Source organism: Vipera ursinii (assembly GCF_947247035.1).
Source record: "Vipera ursinii genome assembly, chromosome: 1".
NCBI classification, from domain to species: domain Eukaryota; kingdom Metazoa; phylum Chordata; class Lepidosauria; order Squamata; family Viperidae; genus Vipera; species Vipera ursinii.
Genome location: NC_139512.1, coordinates 314,719,257 through 314,743,096, shown reverse-complemented (window position 1 = coordinate 314,743,096; position 23,840 = coordinate 314,719,257). Strand labels below are relative to the sequence as shown.

Here is a 23,840-nt window from a genome sequence, read left to right as displayed (position 1 = left end):
TGATGCTAGAATCTCACAAGCAAGCTCGAAGAGCACCAAGAACCTCTCACTATTTAGACAGGATTGACTACACAACTCTCAATTTCTAACATTGGCAGAAAACTTGACAGCACAAGCTTCATGGAACTAAATCCAAACAACTATCGACAAGAAAAAGTGACTGAGCACTTAAATACAAATGAAGTTGAAATTGAAATACTTTCTGCAAAATGAAATTACTTTGATAATTAAGTCTTTCATTGCTTACCTTATGTTAACTGTCATTACTGGTATAGGGATTAAATCCAACAATGAAGTTCCACCACCTAATTCCCAAAAGTGAGCAATATCTTTAGGCTGAAAATGTAATAGGAAAAAACCCTAACATTGTAATGTCTTGATGCATTACTAGCATTTTCAAATTTTATATAGCTGTGTTTTCAATTATATAATTTCTCAGGTGTCGAAAATCGTAAGACACCAGTAGGATTTTTATATAAAACCTAAGACATTTTTGGCTCTATCCAAATATTCTTCAATTAAACATAAATATACCAAATGTATGATTACTAGATATTGATAGCAAAATACTTTACAAACAAATAACATTACAGATAACCCCATCATTCATGCTGGAGTCAACATATAGAAATTGCTTTATTGCCAAAAAAGACAGAGAATATGTTTCCAGCTAACCTTTAAACTGCCTAAGCTCATCTGGAACCTACTTAACAGAAAACATATTGTTGCTGACATATATAGCATTAGGAAGTAGAGGAAGTGAAGTCAAAAATGTTTTCTTTCTTCATTATGTAGCTAATATGAGGATCAGAGAGCTAAAATATTAGTTCACTACTTCTACGAGAAGACTTTGTTCTTATATTAGTAGACTTTCATCTGATTCCTGAGATGGCTGGATATGTTTCTCACATTATAATAGGTGAAAAGGATGACTCTGGCATTTCTTTCTTTTTCTTTGGGGATTTACTGAAATTGAAAATTGGGCCACTACATATTACGTGATGTTGATGAGAAAGAGAGATGCACTCAGTGTTTGTCAAATAACAAATCTACTTTACAGACTCTAAAAATAAAAGAAGGCAAAACAGAAACAGTAGATTAAGTGAACAACTACTGAAAATGTGACTTACAAATGCAAAAAATACATGAGACAAAAACAAGAAGAAACAAATATGGGCAGATGAATACAAGAACTGTAATATAAAGTGGGAATCAACTATACTTTGTTGAAAGATGATATATACATACACCACAATCTATACAGTGTATTCATAAATTTGTGAGGCAGAAAGAAACAATAAGGCTACTGACTATAAATCTGCACTGAGGCAATACTTTCCAGACATTTATTTTTATTTATTTTATTTTTATTAAATTTATATCCCGCCCTTCTCCGAAGACTCAGGGTGGCTTACAAGCTTAGCAGTAGCCTTCATTCTATGTATATGCCTGCTTGTTAGGGCTTTCACACACACCCCAAGCGGCATTATTACAAAGTCAGCTTATTGCCCCCAACAATCTGGGTCCTCATTTTACCTACCTCGGAAGGATGGAAGGCTGAGTCAACCTTGAGCCTGGTGGAATGCGAACCTGCACTAATTGCAGGCAGCTGGTGTTACTTAAGGAGGCATTAGCCCACTGCTCCACCAAGGCTCTTGGGAATGGGAATCTCATATGATTATATCAGACAATAGCTGCCAGTTTTCACTAGTTTGTTGTCAATTGAAATGTGGTCAAAAAGAAAACCACAAACTTACTTATGAAGACTTATGATGCAAATACATAATACTGTTTCCAAGCACGGCAAAATAATTTACTGAAAATACAAGTCTTTCAAAGCTCATTACAATATTAATATAAAATGGCCAAAGGCTTATACTGGATAGTGCTCATCACTTTTGGGATAGGAGATATAATACACTGCTCACTATACATCATGCTGTAATTTTCAAGCCCTAAAGATTAATACAATGGCATTCACAGAACTGTTTGCCACACCAATGTACTTACTGTATTATGCCCCTTTGCTCTTCTTCCAAAAGTATATTCCAAAGCTAGGGTTGGTTTTGGAATTTCATCCCTAAAGGATTAGGATACCCCACCCACCAAATTTGCAAAGTTACTGACAGGCTAAGAAAAATTATAATATTATTATAATGTTATAAATATTATAAAAACCAGTAGTTTGCAAAAAACTTTCCACTTACATTTCACAGAAGAAAAACTGGCTGGGGAAAACATTTCTAATGACTACATTGGGGTGAAATTATCTATGGAATAATTAAACTAAAACTATTACAATTTCCAGTAGATTATTTCTAATTACTATGAAGTAAGAACAAAGATTTAATAAATCAGTATATAAATTTAAGGAATAATAAAGAGTTAAATATGTATATTTAGGAATGTTTACTCTTTATATTTGGAGTTTCAAAAAGTAGGACATTTGGCAAAATAAATACACAGCAGAAATAGTAAAAAACCTAATAGTACTACTTCACGACCACCAACAATTTAATAATAAAAAAGCAACATTATCACTTAAGATTCTTGCAAGATATATTGATGTCATAAATATATTAGTATTTAAAATGCCACAAAAGCTATTGGCTTTTTTAAAGCACAGACTGATATAACCACTTTGCTGGAAATCAGAAAAGATAAGATCCAAAGCAAGTGGGAAATGGGAATACATTCTGAGTTTTTGACAAACTCTGAGGGACTGCAAAAAAATCATAACACTGAAGTATCACTCCAGTCAAAAATTAGGTGCATGTTAAGTGTAAGTGACAAGTCCTATAATACTTGTGCACAAACATATCTGATCTGATATTAACCATACAGTGCTTTTTATATGGTTTGTTCTAGATGTGTTCTTAGAAAATAATTTATTATATTGTATTCCTATAAAGATATTGTCGATAAATACTTTGAAAATATGAAATACTTTTCAAAGTTTAAACACATACCTGTCAAGGCACCTCAGTATAATACTAGTCTTACCCTAGAAATTAAAAACAAAGAGTATTATTGAAATGTCAGTGATGCATACATATCATTTTACATGCTGTAAAATATTCTTCAAATAATTTCTAAGAAAATATCTGAAAATTATAAACTTAGCAAATTAAATGTTATTTGATTATTGGAAAGTTTGTTTCAACTTTTTATCACAATGTAGCTTCACTGTTATTATTACTATTAATTATTCAAAGTATTAGAAGCAAGCTATCTGTCTACCAATTACATTCATGTGAGAATGTAATTGTATATAGAAGGATAATCAAATAATGTGTTTCTACAGTAAGTGGTTTAAACTGATGAGACGGAAATAAAAAAGAATGCATGTAATATACATAATCTTCAATACATAATTTATTACTTTATGCTATAAGGATTAAACTGTTGGAGAAATCAGTGTATCATGATGTCCTTGTTTTCTATAAAAATAAATTGCTTAGTTTTTAGAGTAACTTTTACTTTTGTAATGCTGATTCCATTCATTCTGGGTATCCTTACTTAAAAAAATAAGCCCACTGAGATTGGTTATACTTATTTTTAGTATGTCAGAATTGTAAATTCTATTAGTTGTTTATAGATTAATATATTTGCTTACTGAGAGATAGCAGTAAGGCAGTAGTTCAAATTTAAATATAAGTTTGTTCACTAGGCCAGCCTTTTCCGACCTGATGTCTACCAAAATTATTCAGACATCTCCCAAAATGTAAAATCTGAAAACTAGGAACTGAATCCCAAAATATGTGCAGATATGGGCTGGATAAAGATACAGGAGGCAATCATTGTCTCTAGAGCAGCGTTTCCCAACCTTAGGAACTTGAAGATGCGTGGACTTCAACTCCCAGAATTCCCCAGCCAGCTGGCTGGGGAATTCTGGGAGTTGAAGTCCACGCATCTTCCTAAGGTTGGGAAACGCTGCTCTAGAGCACACAAGTAAGAAATACATTTAGTACAGATAGTCTTTGTTTTGCAACCACAATTTAGTTGTTAAGCAAATTGATCACTAAGCACAACATCACAATTTTATTTCAGCTTCCCTTTGCTTTTATGGACCTACATAAAGCAAAATGCAAAAATTGGTCACAAGGTTACTTTTTCATCACCATGGGAACTGTAAAAGGTTTCTAAACAAGTCCATTGCTCAAGGAGGACTACTTGTTTTATTATATATTTAAAACACAAAGTATTTTGCTTAAATAAAAGTGGAATATTGATCATTACCCCATTTTTATTTCCTAAAAAGAATAACGATCGTTCACAACATTCCAGAGCGTCTCTGTCATCTTCACTGTTTTCTCTTTTCTCAACTTCTGCTTTAGCAATATCCCATATGGTGTCACTAGTAAAGAAAATAAAATACAAATATCTTCAAACAGAATAATGTCCCAATAATTGCAGTTAATGAAGCCAGTTCTCAGCTAGTAGTTAACCGCCAGGATAGAAACCAGGAGACTATGAATTCTGATCCCACCTTAGGCACGAAGCCAACTGGTGATCCTGGGTCACTCACTCTTTCTCAGCCCTAGGATGAGGGAATGACAAACCACTTCTAAAAAACTTTGCGAAGCAAGTGTCAACACTGATTCAAAGGCACACACACATACAAAAATAATTCAGCTAAGAAGCTTCTTTGGCAACATTTCTTTCTTCACTGAAATTGGGAATACTAATAAATAACAAATATTTGCATATTTTTAAATTAAAAAAATTATCTATATTAATTGGCTATGATAAGAATTACTGGCTGTAAATATGTACTTACATTAAAATCAGAATAGCACTGAGACTCATTAAAAATTATTAAAATGATTGAGAGTAATTTGTGAAACTTGAATTCTAAACTGTACAGACTGGCACTCAATTTTGCTTTTTTCACATTCATACATTTTTCCTTTATTGTAGTTGCAGGAATGTCTCTTTTTTGATGTTGATAGTTGCGAAGTCGTGTCCGACCCATCGCGACCCCATGGACAACATTCCTCCAGGCCTTCCTGTCCTCTACCATCTTCTGGAGTCCATTTAGGCTCACGCCTACTGCTTCAATGACTCCATCCAGCCACCTCATTCTCTGCCGTCCTCTTCTTCTATTGCCCTCAACCTTTCCCAGCATTAGGCTCTTCTCCAGTGAGTCCTTCCTTCTCATTAGGTGGCCAAAGTATTTGAGTTTCAACTTCAGGATCTGACCTTCTAAAGAGCAGTCAGGGTTGATCTCCTCTAAGACTGACCGGTTTGATTGCCTGGCAGTCAAAGGGACTCGCAGGAATCTTCTCCAGCACCATAGTTCAAAGACCTCAATTCTTTGGCGCTCAGCCTTTCTTATGGTCCAACTTTCACAGCCATACATTGCAACTGGGAAGACCATAGCCTTGACTATACACACTTTTGTTGGCAGGGTGATGTCTCTGCTTTTTACTGATCGCTAACTCACAATGGGTTATTGGCTAATTGAAGTTTATAAATGATAAATGACTACATGTTATATTTTTTCCTCAATAAATAACAGAACAAGAAGAATGCAGTTTAGTTTTAGGCCTTGTAAGGAGAACAGATTGTGTTTTGGGTCAGTTTAAAGTTCACAAACAATAACATGGTTGCGTTAAGATGCACACTCTTAAACTAATATTTGTTGAAGCACTTGTTTTTATAACAGCATTCAGTCTTTTGGGGTAGAAGCCTATCAACATGGCACATCTTGAGAATCACTATAAATGAGACTGAATTCAGTAGGATGTCATTCTAAGAAGTATGCACTGGTCTGTACTCCTCCACCATGGTAGTCGTAAAAGTAAACACGCTTTTAATCTTTACTCCTTGTGACCTTATGGATGCAGTGGATATACAAAGTCTACACATTCCTGTTAAAATGCCAGGTTTTTGACAGAAAAAAAGCCCAGACCTGAATCCAATAGAAAGTCTGTGGGGATGACCTGAAGAGGGCTGCGCACAGCAGATGCCCTTGCAATTTGACATATCTAGAGCACTTCTGGAAGGACTCCCAAGGCAAGAAGTGCCATGCCGATAGGCGCCTATCCTGAAAGAATGAATATTGTCCTAAAAACGAGAGCTTCAACGAAGTATTACTTTAATAGTTTGCATGTTAATGCAATCATGTTATTATAAGTTTTTTTTCTCCCTAAATAATTTCACTGTTTTTCAATTGAATTGAACAACCTATGTGTTATATCAACATGGAGAGAGCACTTGCCTATAAAGTTACCAAGAGTCAGACACGACTAAATGGATAAAAACAATAACATATGCTATGTTAAAGGTCGGAATAATGCTGACTTGATTTATCTTGGTCTGGTTTTTTTTTACATGGAAAAACTTAACGGGTGTGTAGACTTTCTATATCTACTGTATGTCCAGATCATTTCTATGGCAACAGCATGGAACTGATTTGCCACTGACTTCTGTGAGGACTTCCCCCACCCCCATCTCATTAGCAGATAAAGGTAGTCCTCAGCCCCATTTTATGACTTTTCTGGCCACTGTTGTTAAGTGAATCACTGCAATTGTTAAGTTAGTTGTTAAGTGAATCTAGCTTTCCCATTGACTTTGCTAGTCAAAACATTGCAAAAGATGATCACATGACCTTGAGACACTGCAACTGTCATAAATATGAGTTCGTTGATCCCATAACCGTGGAGAGGCTGCAATGGTCATAAGGTCATCAGTCACTTTTTTCAGTGCTGTTGTAACTTTGAGTGGTCACTAAATGAACTGTTGTAAGATGAGGACTACCTGTAATTCCTGCTAATAAGATCGTATTTGAGTTTCATTAACTTTCAAGTGCATGTGTGCTTGCCCCAAACTAACCTGACAGACAGCATATCCTCTCCCCACCCCATAAGCATCAAGTTCCCTTCATCCAGTGCACTCGCAGAGGGAGGGTCTTCTCAGGGTGCCGGCGGTAAAAGATTGCCGGCGGATAACTCCCAGGGAGAGGGCCTTTTCTGTGGGTGCCCCTGCCCTCTGGAACCAGCTGCCCGTGGAGCTCAGGACTGCCCCTGACCTCCGTTCATTCCGCCGGGACCTGAAGACTTGGCTCTTTGAGCTCTCTGACCCAGGCTGAGAATTTTAACTGGGGTTTTATTTTCAGGGATAATTTAATCTTTTAATTCTCTTTTAACTTTGTATTTTATATTGATGTGATTTTAAAATGCCCTGTAAACCTCCCTGAGTCCTTCGGGAAAGGGAGGTATATAAATCTAATAAAATCTAAATCTAAATCTAAATAAGCAGGACCTTTCAGCTGTCAAAAGCACAATGGCCACTTGGCTCACAAACCAACCTATGGTGATGACGGCTGCCCTGCGAGGAGGAGCAGATCTAGATCCTTTTCTTCGGTTGTAACTACAGCAGGGGAAAAAAAAAACCTGGATCCGATTACAACAGATGGCCGAACTCGCTTGCTTTCTATTGCGAGTCAGCGCCGGGGCAAGGCTGCACAACCGCCCTGCCCCTGGTCGCTTCCATTTTCACGCTTTGCGCCTCCGACCCTGGGGATCAACTTTAGATTCAAAGGTCGGGATCCCACTCGGTGATCGCGAGCAGCGCCATTGCTCGTTCACTTTTAGGGCGGGAAAAGGACGGAAAAGTTCATTTGCGGCCCCTGCCGCCGCCCCGAGACAGAGTTGGGCGCCGTCAAGACGCCCCTTTTGCCAGCAGCACCCCTTTCCCCTCTGGCGCAGGGACAAACAGCGGCCCAGCGAGCTTCGTTTTCCCTCCAAGAAAGAAGGCGGGCGAAAGTGGCAACTTTTATCCAAAACGGCGGGAATTTTAGGCCTGGGTCTACTCCCTGATAACCAGTGCAACAGCGCCTTAGAGCAGCGTTTTCCAACCTTAGGAACTTGAAGATGCGTGGACTTCAACTCCCAGAATTCCCCAGCCAGCATAGCTGGCTGGGGAATTCTGGGAGTTGAAGTCCACGCATCTTCAAGTTCCTAAGGTTGGAAAACGCTGCCTTAGAATCACACTTGCCCCTGCTTTCTCTCGCTGGGGCAGCGAGGAGGGATGGGAATACGGTCTTTCCAAAATCTGGAGCCGTTCCCGAAACTCCCTCGAAAACTTGAGCCCAGCAAATATCCTAACGCGGAATGCAAAACAGTCCGGGCGATTATTGATATACGGCGCAGGACGCAACAATTCTCCGCCTCACCCGGGAGCAGGAATAGCCCGAGTGACACGACACGGGTCCGCCCTAAGGAAAACCCAACCCAATCGGTCTTCTCTTTACCTGGGCCCGGGCATCTCTTCTCAACTTCATCAAAAAACGGCGGCGAGAATTTTAGGCCTTGCCCTGCTCCCAGATCACCATGGCAACAGCGCCTCGCCTGCGAGCGGAGCCTGATGGGAATTGCAGTTCTTTGGCAAGAGAAATCTTTCTGCTTGCCGCCAGGGAAGCCGCGGAGCTGACTTTTCTGCATTGCCCTCGTCCGAAGTTGTTAAGGTGCTAGAATCTTTAATAGCGCACTGAGGATATTTGTAAAATACCAAAAGTTTGGTCAGCGTAGAATTTAAGAGTCGAATTTATCTTCAATCAGAATCAAGAGCTGGAAGAGCTTGGAGCTCTTCTAGTCCAACCCCCTGCACAAGCAGGAGACCCTGTATCATTTCAGACGAGTGACTGGCCAGTCTCTTCTTAAAAACCTCCAGTGGTGAGGCACCCACAACTTCTGAAGGCAAGCTGTTCCACTGGTTAATTATTCTCCCTGTTAGAAAGTTTCTCCTTAATTCCAGGTTGCTTCTCTCCTTTAGTTTCCATCCGTGCCCTGCCCTCTGGTGCTTTGGAAAGTCGACCCCCCTCCTCTTTGTGGCAACCTCTCAAATACTAGAATACTGCTGGAATAATACAAGAATCTTGCCTGTCCTGCCCTCAAGATTATTCTACTTTACTAAATTTCTGGTCCTCTGAAAGCCAGCCAATCAAGCCCCTCCTAGAAGCTGTTAAGACCTGGTTATTTCTTGCATGTTTTTAAAATTGTGCAGTGCAGCGCTATGCAGTCTATCTGGAAGCAAAGCTTTTGGATTTACTTCCTCAAATGAACAGAATCGATTGCCCGTAAAGCCAATCTGTGAAATGTTTAGGCTGGACAGTATATTGATGAAGGTTCTCAATCATCCAGGTAGAGTTGTCTGGAAGTTGAGTCATGGCAACTGGACTTATTTTATTTTTGGTTCGAAAATTTTTTGCTGCTTTATCCAAGAAGCTACTTGGATAAGCAGCAACACATTTCAATAATAATAAAAAAATCCACTTGCTGGGCAGTATGGTTTAAATGCTTCAAATAAGTTGCGATGACAGCAAGAACAGTTTGACTAAATAATGCTCTAAAGCAGTGCTTCTCAAACTTGACACCTTTAATGGACTTCAGCTCCCACAATTTCCCAATGGGTCGTGGAACTGAAGTCCACATATCTTAAAAATTGTCAAGTTTGAGAAATGCTGCTCTAAAACATGGCGAGCTATCTAATCCTCAATCTACATGACAAAATACAGACTTTTTCCTCATTTATTTTATTTGTTAAAATGGTTTACAGTTATATAAAAATACCTTATAAAACATAACTAGATTAAATAAATAAAAATATTCTAATATAAATTAACATTTTGTTAATTTTAAGAACAATTTGAAATACCAGACCCATTAAAGCATTTCTTGATTAAGTTTATACAAACTGCATATATTTTCAGTATTCATTATATTTGGATGGGGCCCATATTTAACATTTGAAGATAAATGTTATGTATGGCTAGTTGTACCAGTTTATATAGATAGATAGGATGCATCTAGAGCAACACATAGGGACAGATGTACATTCAGATGTGCAATCCAGTTTAACATTACAGCTTCCTACAGTAGTGAATGTTGCACACAGTAAGCTGTTTATGCATGCACATATCTTTTACAGAATCACAGTGATAATAATGGTTGCAAAGATATGTCTCTTTTTAATAAAAAATGCACAATAGATGAAATGTGATTATACATAGCGTCTATAAGAGTATCAGGGTACCACTATTAATTTTACATAGAGATAGCAGCAAATATAGAGCTATGTTGGGCTCTTGCCCAAGTACCTTGAAAATAAATCCAAAGTGGTAGAGTTTTATGCAGCTTTTACTTTCCAGGATGAAAATGGGTCTGCTAATTAAATGAACTTGCTGGTCCCACTTTTACCTTAAAGGCTAAAGACTTCAAAAATAAATTTCTCAAAATTTGTCCTAATTAGCAGCGTAGTATGCCAAAACCCCTACATATACAGACTTGCAGAATTTTATTTATAGATGTGCTAGTTGGTTATGTAACTATATATTGTTTCTTTTAAATCAGTACTTTCTTTTTTAACAAGGGGAGACATTTTGCATAGGTGACAAACTGTGTGAAGTGAGAAATAGTTCTCAGGCTATAATCATTTGTACTATCCTCTAGACCAGGGGTGTCAAACTGCTGGCTCGCAGCCTGGATGTATCATAGCAAAACTACGTCCACCCCACTGCCGGCAATGGCAAAAAAGTCGCAACACGTCACGTGACGTTGCGACTTTGATACCCCTGCTCTAGACAATGAGTGTCCAACCTTTTGGCTTGCTTGGGCCACACTGAGTGAAGAGGAATTGTCTTGGGCTGCATATAAAGTATATAATATAGTTAATAGATATAAATGCATATTATAATGTTCAGTTTTCAATCTGGTGGGGCTGCTTACTATCTCTCCGGGGTCATATGTGGCCCATGGTCCCCTGCTTGGACATGCTTGCTCTAGAGTCAACCATTATTGTGCTGGCGCAATTAAAGAAGAAAAGCTTTATTCAGCTTTTATTCTTTCAGCTTCACTGAGGTTAAGGGTGATACTCGATACTCTAAGACACCAGAAGAGAGGGGATGAAAATGACCAAAGAACATCTATCAATACTTAGGAATTATGATAAATATTTTTCCCCCACTAAAGAACCAGATTGGGGTGTTTTTTTAACCTCTATTTGTTCAGAACAAATGCAAACAAGCAGGACAATACTAGACTGCAGCATGATTGGTGGACCACATCTGGCTGAGATATTCAGTTGCTCTTTTTTCTGAATTTCCTTTCTATTTTAGCGGAAGAAAAAAAAATCAGCATTACTAACTCCCTCCTGAGATAGTAGTGGCTTTTATAATACCCAAGTTGTCTGTACTAGCTTTTAGTACATATTTTATCCTGTCTTATCTATAAAGCTCCTTTCCACAAGCAGGATACTTCCTTCACATCCCAAATAATTCCAGCAAGTAGTTAGACTGCATTGAAAGTATGGAAGTTGTGACTACCTACTGCATACCAGGGTATTATGTCAGGCTTAGCCACTAGGACACATTAAAAAAAAAGTTTAGAGCAACCATGTGATTCTCTGCTCCACTAAATTCTTTAGTAAATCTATTATTCTTTCTGTAAATTTTACCACATATTTTAAAACTGAAGCATGGCAAGTTTTGTTTAAAATTTTGATATATATTTATCACCCAGACACTGCATTCATATATATGAGAATATAAATGGGTAAAATTATTTTAAAAAATAATAAACAATAGTGGTAAATGGTTTTGTAAACTTGTAAAAAATAAACAACAGATCTGTGAATTGCCTCAGGATTCAGTAATTAAATCAGTTCCGGCAGGTTGTACGTTGACTAATAGATCTAACATTCAGCTTTTTGGGTGACTGAAATAGATTGGCAAAGATTTACTAATAGTGAAAACAAAGTAATCGCTCCCTTCCTTACACTACAACTCTTCATCCAATTATCTGCTACACAAATGAAAAATGGAAATGGTAATAATAATAAAGAATTGATTTTTTTTGTATCAGTTATCTTGAATTCAAAGTACAATTTTTTGCAATCAGAAAAAAGAAAAATGGATCCTATGTGTCTTTAAGATTTGCGCATTGCTGATTTAAACTGTTAATAATTGTACATGTAGTCCTGTACTGTTAACTAATATTAAACTACTCAGAGAGAGTTGTCTTTTGTTTAAACAGTATTGCTTATAAATTTAATTAGAATTAATTTATGAGCAACATTGTTTAAACAAAACTAAAACTATTTATACATGCTCATCACTAAATGATATACGGTAACATTATGTTAATTTGCATGCATAACAATTAAATAGTATTTTACAGTACTGACAACAGATATTGTCCCTAAAGCAAAAGCTCTATCCTGAGACTTGCAAGCCAATAAAGGAGAGCAGAAGGAAAAAATGGAAAGCGATCTGTTTGAATGTACCAAAATGAAATAATAAGATTTTTTTGAAGTTTTATCAGGTATTTAAATGCTGAACAGATTTCTCAATAAATAGTTTACAGAAGGTTATGTCTAGATCAATTAAGACTGAAAGCATACATCTTCATGACAGAGCACTCTCACCCTAAATGAGTTATTGTATGCATACTATATTCACATATTATTCCAAGCTGTAATTACTTGTTTTTAGCTTAAAGTGATATGCAAATAAGATCAGCGAATAAACCATTAACTTGTTTTAAAGAAGTAAATTACTGTTTGAAACAACTATTTGCTGTTGGCTTAATCATTATAACGATGAGTCATGGAAGGCTTCCTGCAATCTGGGTTATTCCTAAAATGTTTTCTGCCTTGCCAAATTCTTAACCTAACAACACACATCTAGTAAAAATGCAGTTAAATGAGAAGAAACAAGCTATGACCTGGTTAAAGAATTATTATATTCATTCCAAGAATTCTGTCATATTTAAACAAGAGATGGTTTACTATGATATGTGGATGCAGTCACATTTTTTAAAAGTTCTATGTCTAGAACTGATGCAAGGTGATCAAACCGTTCAGTCCTAGAGGAGATCAACCCTGACTGCTCTTTAGAAGGCCAGATCCTGAAGCTAAAACTCAAATACTTTGGCCACCTAATGAGAAGGAAGGACTCACTGGAGAAGAGCCTAATGCTGGGAAAGATTGAGGGCAATAGAAGAAAGGGATGACAGAGAATGAGGTGGCTGGATGGAGTCACTGAAGCAGTAGGCGTGAGCTTAGATGGACTCCAGAAGATGGTAGAGGACAGGAAGGCCTGGAGAAACATTGTCCATAGGGTCGCGATGGGTCGGACACGACTTTGCAACTAACAACAACAACAACAACAACAATGTCTAGGAGTGATTTAGAGAAAAAAAAGAAAGAATTTAGAACAAAAGGAAAAAAACAGAGGTCTTGTATGAACCTTTGTATTGAAAGATTATTATTATTTCTCCAATGTTTCCTTTATTATTTCTCCAACTTCTGATTATTTTTGTTACCCAATTCACAGTATTTATTCAGAATAATTCTATTTGGATTACCATATACTACACAAATACATATACATATACATATATATTTCTCGCGTACCACAGCTTTCAGCTTGAGTAGGACTATTACTTCTAGGATGCAAAAAACCAGATAGCTGCCAAGGCAGAAAAGATCATTCTTCTATATTTTTACTGTCATCTAGGGGTCATCTGAATTTTTTACAGTTCACATCTGAGAGTCCCAAGCTTGGTAGAAAAATAAACGTGCAACAGATGTTGTTAATTTCTAATTTACAACAGATTGCTCTTTCAAAATAATAACCTAATATAAGTGACATATATTTAGCATCACTATTCATAGATACTTGAACTTTTCATAATAAAGTAGGTCCTTTGGTTGGTCTGTTTTGCAGTAAAAATGAATGACATTCTATATCATTAGATTTTGGATTTCTTGATTGCGGAGCAGAAAATTCATGAACTGTCTTCTTCTGTTGATGAAAATTGTTAATATAGCTGGCAATAAGTAGAGTAATCTCAAGGATCTGAAATAAAATGCATGCAGTTAATAATAATAATACATTGAGGATACCTTTAATAGACCTTTATTGTCTAACTGGACTATACTGAATTGGGGGCAAAAAGTAGTGTGTCTTAAAGTTCCAAGTCAAAGCTTTCTCCAATGCATTAATAATATTGTTGTCAAAGTGTGTCCATCAATCAAAGGATATGAAGGAGAGGATATGGTGCCTTTGTACCAGATGATTAACTAGCTACAGAAATGGCATCAACTCTTCTTTTTGGAAATGCCTTCGCTATTTGAAAAACATGCTTCTAGCATTTTGAAAAAGATAGTTCAATAAAGATCAGGCAACACTGTTATAGGTCAAAAAGATTTTTACAATAAATACTGTGAGGGAGAAGACAACTCAGAATCTGACTGAGGATATTTTTCTAAACATTCTTTACTCTATCTTTTCTCATTTTACTTTATATATTGCTGTCATAATGATTGTAGCCTATCACAAAACACACATTTAATAAAAGGCCAGTCCTAGTCCTTCCTGCATGCTTTTTACAACCCTTCCACTTACCTTTATATTTTGTTTAGGTTTAAGCAAAAGATTAGTTTCAGCCATCTAAATATCTATGAGACCCATCTGGAAATTAGAGACATTCTTGAAGATAAAAATGGTGCCAATGGTTTATTTTGAACCATGCCAATCTTACATGTTAGATGAAAAGCATTTTGAAAAACAAAACTTAAAAGTAAATTAAGCAGGGAGATTTCTATGGGTGTTAGATGTTTACGTTTGTTCTATATATGCAATGTTATTTAAAGCTGGTAAACAATTTTGGTTAATATACTAACCTTTGGTTTGGCAAAAGTAAACAAGAGTTTTTCAGTATGTTTCTCTTCTGTACTCATGTTATTTACCACCAGCATAAAGTCTTCTTGATAACCTCCAAAAGTCACTAGGTTTTTATATAAATATGTCAGTATTAACCGCTTAAAAGTCCAACAGAAATGATGTTCCATGCAAGAGAGGGAAAAGAAATAAAGAGGGAAAATAATTTCTATTTATTTTAATAGACATGGCTTTAAACTCAGGAATTAAACAGCTTCTAGAATGATTATAAGGAAATGTTTCATTTCAGTAATAATCTGTCAGGACTACATTCTAAACATTTTTACTAAAGTGACCAACACAGAATCAATTCAATCAAAATACTCTGTAACATGCTTATTGCATATTATACCTATCACACCTAGACACAGAATACGCTTATAGATAAACCGGCATATAATCACAATCATAATGCTTACTGAAATATGTGTATCAGTGCAGTGGTGGGATTCAAATATGTGAACAACCGGTTCTCTGTCTGGATGCTGCTTCTGGAAGTCCAATCGGCCTGGGCAACAAAAATTTAGCTACCAGTTCTGCCGAATTGGTACGAACTGGCTGAATCCCACCACTGTATCAGTGGATTGGATCCTGAATTAATCATACTTCAGGAATATCCTATGAAAGCAGGGGGGCAATATCTAACTAAATTCAGCCCTTTTGATTTTAATTGATCTATATTAAGTATGGTTAAATCTGGATCCATTCCAATGAGACTTATTTTTTAGAACTGAGCATTTGACATTATGGTCTAAGACATACTTTCTAGAAATAACCTTTTGTAATGGGGTGTGAGAATAACCTTGAAGAATAGGAGGAAGAACCATAGGGAAACAATAGATAAGAACAATCTTAGTCCAAAGACAAAATATAATTTGAGAAAACATCTCAGACTTAACCCTGAGTTCTCTGTAGGGTAAAGGGAGTGAGTGGTCATATTCATACTTGCAAGATATTGTAATACTGTATATATTAGCATTCATACATTAGGGTTCCTTGTCTAGTCTACCTCAAAAGACCGACAACAATATTCTGAACATACTTCCTTTATATTAAAAATTATAATTGCCATATTAGTATTAGTTAAACAGCAACTTTTCAGCAAAATTTTCTAATAGTGAGAAGCTAAATCAATGACAACCAGTTGTACAGGATGCTTTCTTTAGCACACAGTGTGCTGAATTCTGATTCAGCACACTGAGACCAATAGGACTTATAAGTTGGTCTAATAGTGTAAATAACCTTTACAAGTATATACTGTTCATTTATTTATAAAAGTATTAAACTAATTCCTCATTACCATGGAGTTGTATTCAAGAATGTTAATACCATTTTCAGAAACAGCAAGCCATATCAATGTGCTCTCTGGTGTGGATACTGTCAAAAGCTAAAATCAAACGAACAACAACAAAATAAATACACACATGGTACATACTTAGCTGGAGTTACCATATTATATACAACAATGAACTGTTCTACACTTTTAATTAATAACTGAAATAATGCATTATTACATAAATTATTATATGAAGATAAGCAACAAAAGTATATTGGAGTTTCCTCTGGAAACACAAACAATAGTATAGAGATGCTGTGGGTTCCTCTTTACTGGATGTATTCAGGCAGAGAATAGATAATGTCAGGAATGCTCAAATTTGGATTCCTGCCTCAGTAACCTCAATGGCTTATTCCAACTCTGTTCTTATGATAATCAGATTTTCCTGCATTTGGAGTATTCTATTATGCTCAATTAGGTTCTTGACTTTTTATGTTCTAGTCTAATCATAACAATGTATATATATATATAATTTATATAGTGCAGGAGTGCAGGTAAGTGTGATTTAGAAGCAGGCCAGAAATTGGGAGACTGGCTTCCAGTCCCACCTTAGGTACAAAGCTAACTGGGTGATATTCAGCCACTCATTCTCTCTTAGCGCAGGAAGAAATGGCAAACCACTTCTGAAAAACCTTGCTAAGAAAACTGGAGAATTGAGATGATAAGGCAGGATGTAATCAGTTTTGTTTATAGCTATATCACTGGGCTGCATTATAAGATCATGGGGGCAATTGTACTCTACACTGTTAGATTGAATTTTGCAATTACCGTATATACTTGAGTATAAGCCGACTCGAGTATAAGCCGAGACCCCTAATTTTACCCCCCAAAACTGGAAAAAGGTCTTGACTCAAGTATAAGCCGAGGCTGGGATCCGCCGAGTGGCTTTCAGCACTGGAGAAAATGAAAAATCGCTCGAGACCAAACTCGAAGGAATCAGCTGCCGGTGGGAGCGAGGCGATCCGTGCGGTCCCGTGACAGCCAGTCGGGCAAGCAACGCGAAGAGCGGCAGGGCTTTATTTTTGCACCGTGGAGCTCCCCCTCCCCCTCCTCCCAAACTCCCCCTCTCTCCCCCTTCCCCCCACTTCCCAGAGCTGAATACAGGGTATTAACTGGCGGCGGAGGCTTGCAGAACGGCGGATCGAGCCTCTGTCGCCGGCGGCTGGATCCGCGCTCCGCAAGCCTCTGCCGCCGGCGGAGGCTGGATCCGTGCTCCACAAGCCTCTGCCGCTGGCTGGATCCGCGCTCCGCAAGCCTCTGCCGCCGGCGGAGGCTGGATCCGTGCTCCACAAGCCTCTGCCGCCGGCTGGATCCGCGCCCTGCCGCTGGCAGAGGCTTGCGGAGCGCGGATCCAGTGGGGGGGGAAAAGCCCTTTAGCAGGAAAGAAGCAGGCAGGCAGGGCGCGGAGTTCCGGAGACCTGCCGACGTTTGGGGAGGTTTGGGGAGGTTTGGGATCGCGCGCACCTCCCCAAACCTCCCCAAACTTCGGCAGGTCTCCGGACGGCGGTGGCTTGGGAGAGGTGCGCGCGATCCCGGAAGCACCAAAGCCTCGGCCGCGCACAAGTCCTCGGTAAGTTTTTTTTGTTGACTGGAGTATAAGCCGAAGTGGAATTTTTCAGCCCAAAAAGTGGGCTGAAAAATTCGGCTTATACTCAAGTATATACGGTAAATATTTTACCTAGAATAATGATGGACTCACCCTCAATGGAGGTTTTCAAATGTAGATAGCCATTCCTGAATTGATTAAAATGTTGACTTAAATGACTTCTGTAGTTTGAACCAACTTATTATGTGATACTATGATCATGATCCTTACCAGTTGAATATTTCCTGCTCCATTCAATACATTTATAAAAAACCCACACAAGATATTAATTACTAAATGCTTTAATTATTTTTAATGGCAAGGGTAGAAAGTGCAAGAAACAGTGTACAGGCAAAGATAATTTTTTTGGTAAAGAAGGAAGTGAAAATATTTTTCTTACTTTTGCTGCAAATAGCTTGGCACCAAAGAGAGGCCACTTCCGTACCACAGCAAGGTAAATGCGCACACAATCTATAGCAGTATGCCCACGAAGAGCCATCCATTTGGTTGATAATCTCTGGTAAAGCTGTCTTTTAACATGAAGTATCAGGGGGAAAATCCAAAATAAAACATTATGGAATAAAGGAATTATTATTTAACTGTTATGAAATGAAGCACTATACATACATATATATATATATATATATATACACACACATATATATACACATACATATATACATATATACATATATACATATGCATATGCATATGCATATACATATACATACACATACATATACATATATATATATATACACACACACACAGTGCTTTTTTTGGTCATAGAATGCACCGGAACAGAGTTCCAGCATCTTTTTTGACAGATTTTCCAAGTTTTAAAAATAACTTAAAAATTTGATGTTTGGACTTGAATCGCCCTGTCAAGCATAGCAGGTCGGCGGCAAAATCATTAAAATGGTGCATGTGGGCTGCTTGTGTGTCAAGTCTGATGCATGCATACTTCATCCGCGCTGGTTGTGATGGCGCTGCTCAGCTTGTGGCACTGCTCAGCTTGTGATTGGTCATGTGGTAGGGTGCTGAGTGCTTACTGCGGGCGGCGACCGTTATGTTTCATTACACTACTGACGTGTGGGTGTGTGTAAAGTGATTGACTACATGCAAAAGGTAAATAATTTATTTTAAAAAATCATTGGTGAATTGAAAATCTTTTTTTAATTTTTAGTGTAAAAGTGTGACCCCAAATTTAAAAATGAAAAAAATTACTAATTACTTCTCAACCACCGGTCCTGCTAAGAACTGAATATATAATTTTTTAAATAAAAGATTAACAAGATGTGAGTTCCGACACCGTTTTTCTTACAAAAAAAAGCACTGTGTGTGTATGTACACACACACACACACACACACACACACACACAGAGCGCAGTATGAAGTTCTTGAACTCCGGGAAGAATATAAAACAGCTGTTTATTGTTAAAATAGTAAAAACAATAAAAACAACTATTTACAAACCTAAAACAACCTAGCAACAGCACACATACTGGCGCCATATAAGGTCAGTGTGGCCCACCAGCCCAACCAGACACTCCGGACCAAGATGATGTGCCCCAAGGAGCCATTATTAGAGGGGGGAAAATCATCTGTGGTCTATAGGGTACAATGTAAGGACTGCCAATGCAATTACATCAGAGAGACGGCCAAACGGATTAAGACCAGAATCTACGAGGATAGGTTGGCCGTCAAAAGGCAGGAACAGTACTTGCAAATATGGACACACATGGCCAGCAATGGCCACTCATTTGACTTCATAGGGATGGAAGCTATTGCCCAGGACACCTCCAAAGGAGGCTGGCTGCTTAGGGAAGCCTGGTTCTCAGATGCACAGTCAATCAACTGGCACATAGAGCTACCACCAGCTTATTAAGCATTGAAAGCATATGAAGAGCAATCCAAAATGCTGATTTCACTTAGAAGGAGAGGGGCCAAGGAGGATGGCAGCCATGCTACCCATGTGGGGGAAAGGAGGCTGGACACACAACAACTTGTCTAGACCAGGGAAAGGGAACAGGGAGGGATAGGTAGGGGAGGTGGGGATTGTTAAAGATAAAATGTATTTTAAAACTTTTCAATAAAAAAAAATAGGCAGGGCACTGAGTCAACAAGGTTTATAAACAAATTCCCTACCCCCTAGCATTTACCCTGATGATGCTGGCAGTGGACCAGCAACAGCTAGGTTGTTTTATTATTATTTATTATTATTTAGATTTATATACCGCCCTTTCCCGAAGGACTCAGGGCGGTTTACAGGATATTTAAAAGAAAATCAATACAAAAGTTAAAAACAATTAAAAAAGATTATATCATTCCCTGAGAGAAAAATAAAAACCCCAGTTAAAGTTAAAAAAATTCTCAGCCTGGGCCAGAGAGCTCGAAGAGCCAGGTCTTCAGGTCCCGGCGGAATGAACGGAGGTTGGGGGCAGTCCTAAGCTCCGCAGGCAGCTGGTTCCAAAGGGCAGGCGCGCCCACTGAGAAGGCCCTACCCCTGGGTGTTACCCGCCGGCAATCTTTAACCAGCGGCACCCTGAGAAGACCCTCCCTGCGGGAGCGTACTGGACGAAGGGAGCTTGATGCTGGCAGCAGGTGTTCCCTCAGATATCCCAGACCCTCGCCATTTAGGGCTTTATAGGTCATCACCAGCACCTTGAATCTCACCCGAAGGGCAACCGGAAGCCAATGCAGTTCGCGGAGTAGAGGTGTTACATGGGAGTATCGGGAAACCCCCATCACAACTATTTAGGTTTGTAAATAGTTGTTTTTATTGTTTTTACTATTTTAACAATAAACAGCTGTCTTATATTCTTCCCAGAGTTTGAGAACTTCATACTGCTACACAGATATGTCCGGGATTCACATTTTTATAATTATTAAGGAGATATATGTATATGTGTGTGTGTGTGTGTGTGTGTGTATACTTGTATATGATGAGGTAGCATTGTTCTGTAACTTTTTTAATTTTGGATTTAGTTAATGTGATTATGGTATGAGATAATTTCCAGCCTACTGGCAATAGAAATGAAAAAAATCTCTGTATTTTGAGAAAATGGAACAGATAGTCACATATATAGTACTCTTCCAGTTTACAAGGTATGTCATGTTTGGATGCACAGCAGTATTTCTTTAACTATCCTATATTCTGAGATTTCAGGCAACTACTACAATAATTACCATAATAAATATAAAAATGAACCAATGTTAAATATAAAAACAATCATGTACATTTAATTTGTGTGTTAAAATAATTTATCCAACTAGTCTAGTCTCTGTCTAAGAAATAAAAATTACTGCAACATTTAATGGGATCTTTATGTAGTTCTATTTGTAGCTTTTTAAAAAATATAACATACCTTAACTGTTCCTCTGAACAATTATCTCTGTATCTTTTGGGGTAAAATTTCTCTATAACTTGTTTTAAAGTTTGATTAGATTTTGACAGGGAAGTTACTTGACCTGCTGGAGTTGAGAAAGGTCTTTCAAAATCTCCTATTTCCACCTTGTAGATAAGCAACATAAGAAAAAAATAGTGAATGAAAAAGGTGATTACAAAAGCATCTTAGTACCTCAGCATACTTAAGCATCTACAATCTAATGACCATAATGTAATGTGTATGTTCTCAGTAATCTTTTAAATAATCGTAATAAATATAACTCTTGCAAACTCCATGACTTATTTTTAGAAGCTGAAAGTTTTAGATGCAGAAATTATCAGTGCTAGTAGAATTAACTATAAACATTTGGTTTTTGTGGTATGGTGGTGTTTTGTGTGTGAACAGCAGCCATCATTTTCTTCATGCAGAATTAAACTCAGATGAAAGCACTACAGTATTCTTCTGCTCTTGGACTATATAAAACAGAATATTGCTTTCAAACCCAACAAACATTGAATTTGTCATGTGGGTCACTACATGTCGATATACTGCATATCCATAGAGAATCACTGCTGGGCCATTTGTATCATGACCATAAAGTTCAATCACTATCAGCAGTCAAGAGATACTGGTCTGGATATGGACTAAAACACACTTCTGTTCATACCAATGTTCAGTCTGAATCAACTCTACCACTCCAGTTATTTATAAAAGAAAAACTTCCTTTCAAGGCAAATTATGTCTGTTTTTAAGCCATTTCCCTTATTTCAAAAGGCATTCATATATTTCATCATTATTAAATGATACTCAAGTGCATCACAGAAAATTAATTTATGGCATGTTAATTAATGTTTCTGCATTAAAAGTATTCTGTGGAAAATACTTTTTCTTCCTAATCACAGTATTTTGCTATTTGGAAAATGTCATTTTTTTTCTCTTGTTTGCGGAAAACAGCCTAAAGAGTTTAGTGCTCCTCATAGACTACTCAAGCACTCCGTAAAATAATAAAAAAGGAGTTTATTTTCCGTATCAAACTGACCTTCCCATTTCACAACCCTTTTTCTTTTTGTTTGCCTAAGATAAATTTTCTAATGTATACCTCTCATCTTGCTAGAACTGACACATTCCCTAAACATTAAAAACTAAATTAACAAAAAGTATACATAAAGCATATTTTATAAAAAGCAAGTTTTCAATTTTATTCTCTAGAAAGAGAGTAGCACATAAACTATAATAATAAAAAACAAAAAAATATTAAATCATCCTATACATAATGTGGGACTGGACAACCTTTATTATTGGTAGCAAATTTGGAAAATGTTGCTTAGCATTAACATTAAAACCTGTCATTTGGAAAGATATTTAAGGATCAATTCACCAACATCACTGTTTTACTTTCATAGTTTGGCTATTACCAGAAAATAAAATGTTGAATTTCACCAATCTGATGAGGTTTTGGTTCAGATAAAAAAAAAATTATTCCATGCATACAGCCTAACATTTCAGAACATAAGAGTAATTGATTTATCCATGCTTTATATCATAAAAGAAATCTACATAAAAGGCAGACAACTGGAAAATCACAAACATAATTACCTGGGCCAGAAGTGCTGCCAATTCTAGTGCCAGATCTTTATTTACAGGGAAGAATCCATTTATAATTTGATCATTTGTCTGATACATTAACAGTAGCTTTTCTCTTTCTGTCTCTTCCCGGATTTGTACTGAAAAATAGAGCCTGTGAAAGAAAACAGTGATATGTTAAATGCTGATAATCACATAGTATGTGCAGTATGTGCAGGGAATAAATTATAAGGTACTGAAATATATATAGTCAGTTCTAGTAGTACACATTTTAAAGACTACTAAAAAGGAAGTCTGATCATTTTTAAACCAAATTCATGGAAAATTATGCCCTATGTAGAAATATCAAGAGAGATAAATTTTAAGACTACATTGGCACGATGCAATGAAAGAAACATTTGTTAATGTGATATTCACACAGGCTCTAGATAAATGTCACTATTATAAAACTTTTATAGGAAAAGAAAATATAAGGTAGCCATGCAGTGAGAAAATCACAAGAAATAAGGCAAGGAGATAAAAAAGGCAACCAAGACAAAGTTAAGATAATAATCTGAATGTCCATGTTTAGCAGGACACCTCCTTTCTCAGAACACAAGACCAGAAGATTGTAGACAAGAGAACCAGTTTCTCTTTGTTTCTCCTTGGTGCACTACGATCTCTGCCTACAAGTTGCTTTCAATGTGGAAATGACCTTCTCTGATGGAATCCAATTAAGATGGTACCTTTAGTTTCCTCTTTCTGAATTTTTGCACATTCTTATTAGGAGATATGCAAGCTAAGAAAGGAGAATTCTGGTGGATCTTCCTAGATCTTTTGACCTGTTTCTTCCCTTCTAGTTTTTCAAAGAGAAAAAGAGATAAGAGATCAGAAGTATAATGCACTTTCAATGTGCATCCTTTAACATTTTAATAACTACTATATATTGCTGAAAGCCTGATCAAAGGCAGTTAAGCAGTCAAGAATCTTAAAAACTAGCTTCATGCAGAAAACAAGGTATTCTATTCTAAAGTGGTAGAAGATAGATAGAAATTCATTGTTTTATACCTATTTTTGTAAGTAAGCCTAACTGTTCTTGTCCCTTCACATTTTCCTGGATGCTGCTCTTTAGAGGCTTGCTCCCATCTAGAAATAATGTCACAGATCTAGAAGGAAAGCCATGAAGAACATGTTTACTCCATAAGTTGCCCCATATTGTACATTTTGGTTAAAAATTATTTT

General features: G+C 37.1%; 2 protein-coding genes across 6 annotated transcripts in view; both read right to left on the bottom strand.

The window, feature by feature from the left end:
* Positions 1 to 8,320, bottom strand: part of DYNC2LI1 (dynein cytoplasmic 2 light intermediate chain 1) — a 29,947-nt gene extending 21,627 nt beyond the window's left edge. The window contains exons 1-5 of the mRNA XM_083348377.1: positions 8,258 to 8,320; positions 4,240 to 4,357; positions 2,970 to 3,004; positions 2,011 to 2,080; positions 248 to 336 (exon numbers count right to left, since the gene is read on the bottom strand). Coding sequence (XP_083204503.1) covers positions 248 to 336; positions 2,011 to 2,080; positions 2,970 to 3,004; positions 4,240 to 4,357; positions 8,258 to 8,271 — 326 coding nt within the window. The 5' untranslated portion in view covers positions 8,272 to 8,320. The remainder of the gene's footprint in view (positions 1 to 247; positions 337 to 2,010; positions 2,081 to 2,969; positions 3,005 to 4,239; positions 4,358 to 8,257) is intronic.
* A 1,239-nt stretch (positions 8,321 to 9,559) lies between these two features.
* Positions 9,560 to 23,840, bottom strand: part of PLEKHH2 (pleckstrin homology, MyTH4 and FERM domain containing H2) — a 70,788-nt gene continuing 56,507 nt past the window's right edge. For 3 of the 5 annotated variants that reach the window (XM_083348553.1, XM_083348555.1, XM_083348554.1), the window contains 7 exons: positions 23,667 to 23,764; positions 22,632 to 22,773; positions 21,015 to 21,160; positions 18,047 to 18,176; positions 16,026 to 16,112; positions 14,689 to 14,826; positions 9,560 to 13,861 (listed from right to left, as the gene is read on the bottom strand). In XM_083348553.1, coding sequence (XP_083204679.1) covers positions 13,691 to 13,861; positions 14,689 to 14,826; positions 16,026 to 16,112; positions 18,047 to 18,176; positions 21,015 to 21,160; positions 22,632 to 22,773; positions 23,667 to 23,764 — 912 coding nt within the window. In that variant the 3' untranslated portion in view covers positions 9,560 to 13,690. Of the gene's footprint in view, positions 13,862 to 14,688; positions 14,827 to 16,025; positions 16,113 to 18,046; positions 18,177 to 21,014; positions 21,161 to 22,604; positions 22,774 to 23,666; positions 23,765 to 23,840 lie in introns of those variants that run through there. The other 2 variants (XR_014490725.1, XM_083348556.1) reach the window with 2 other exon arrangements.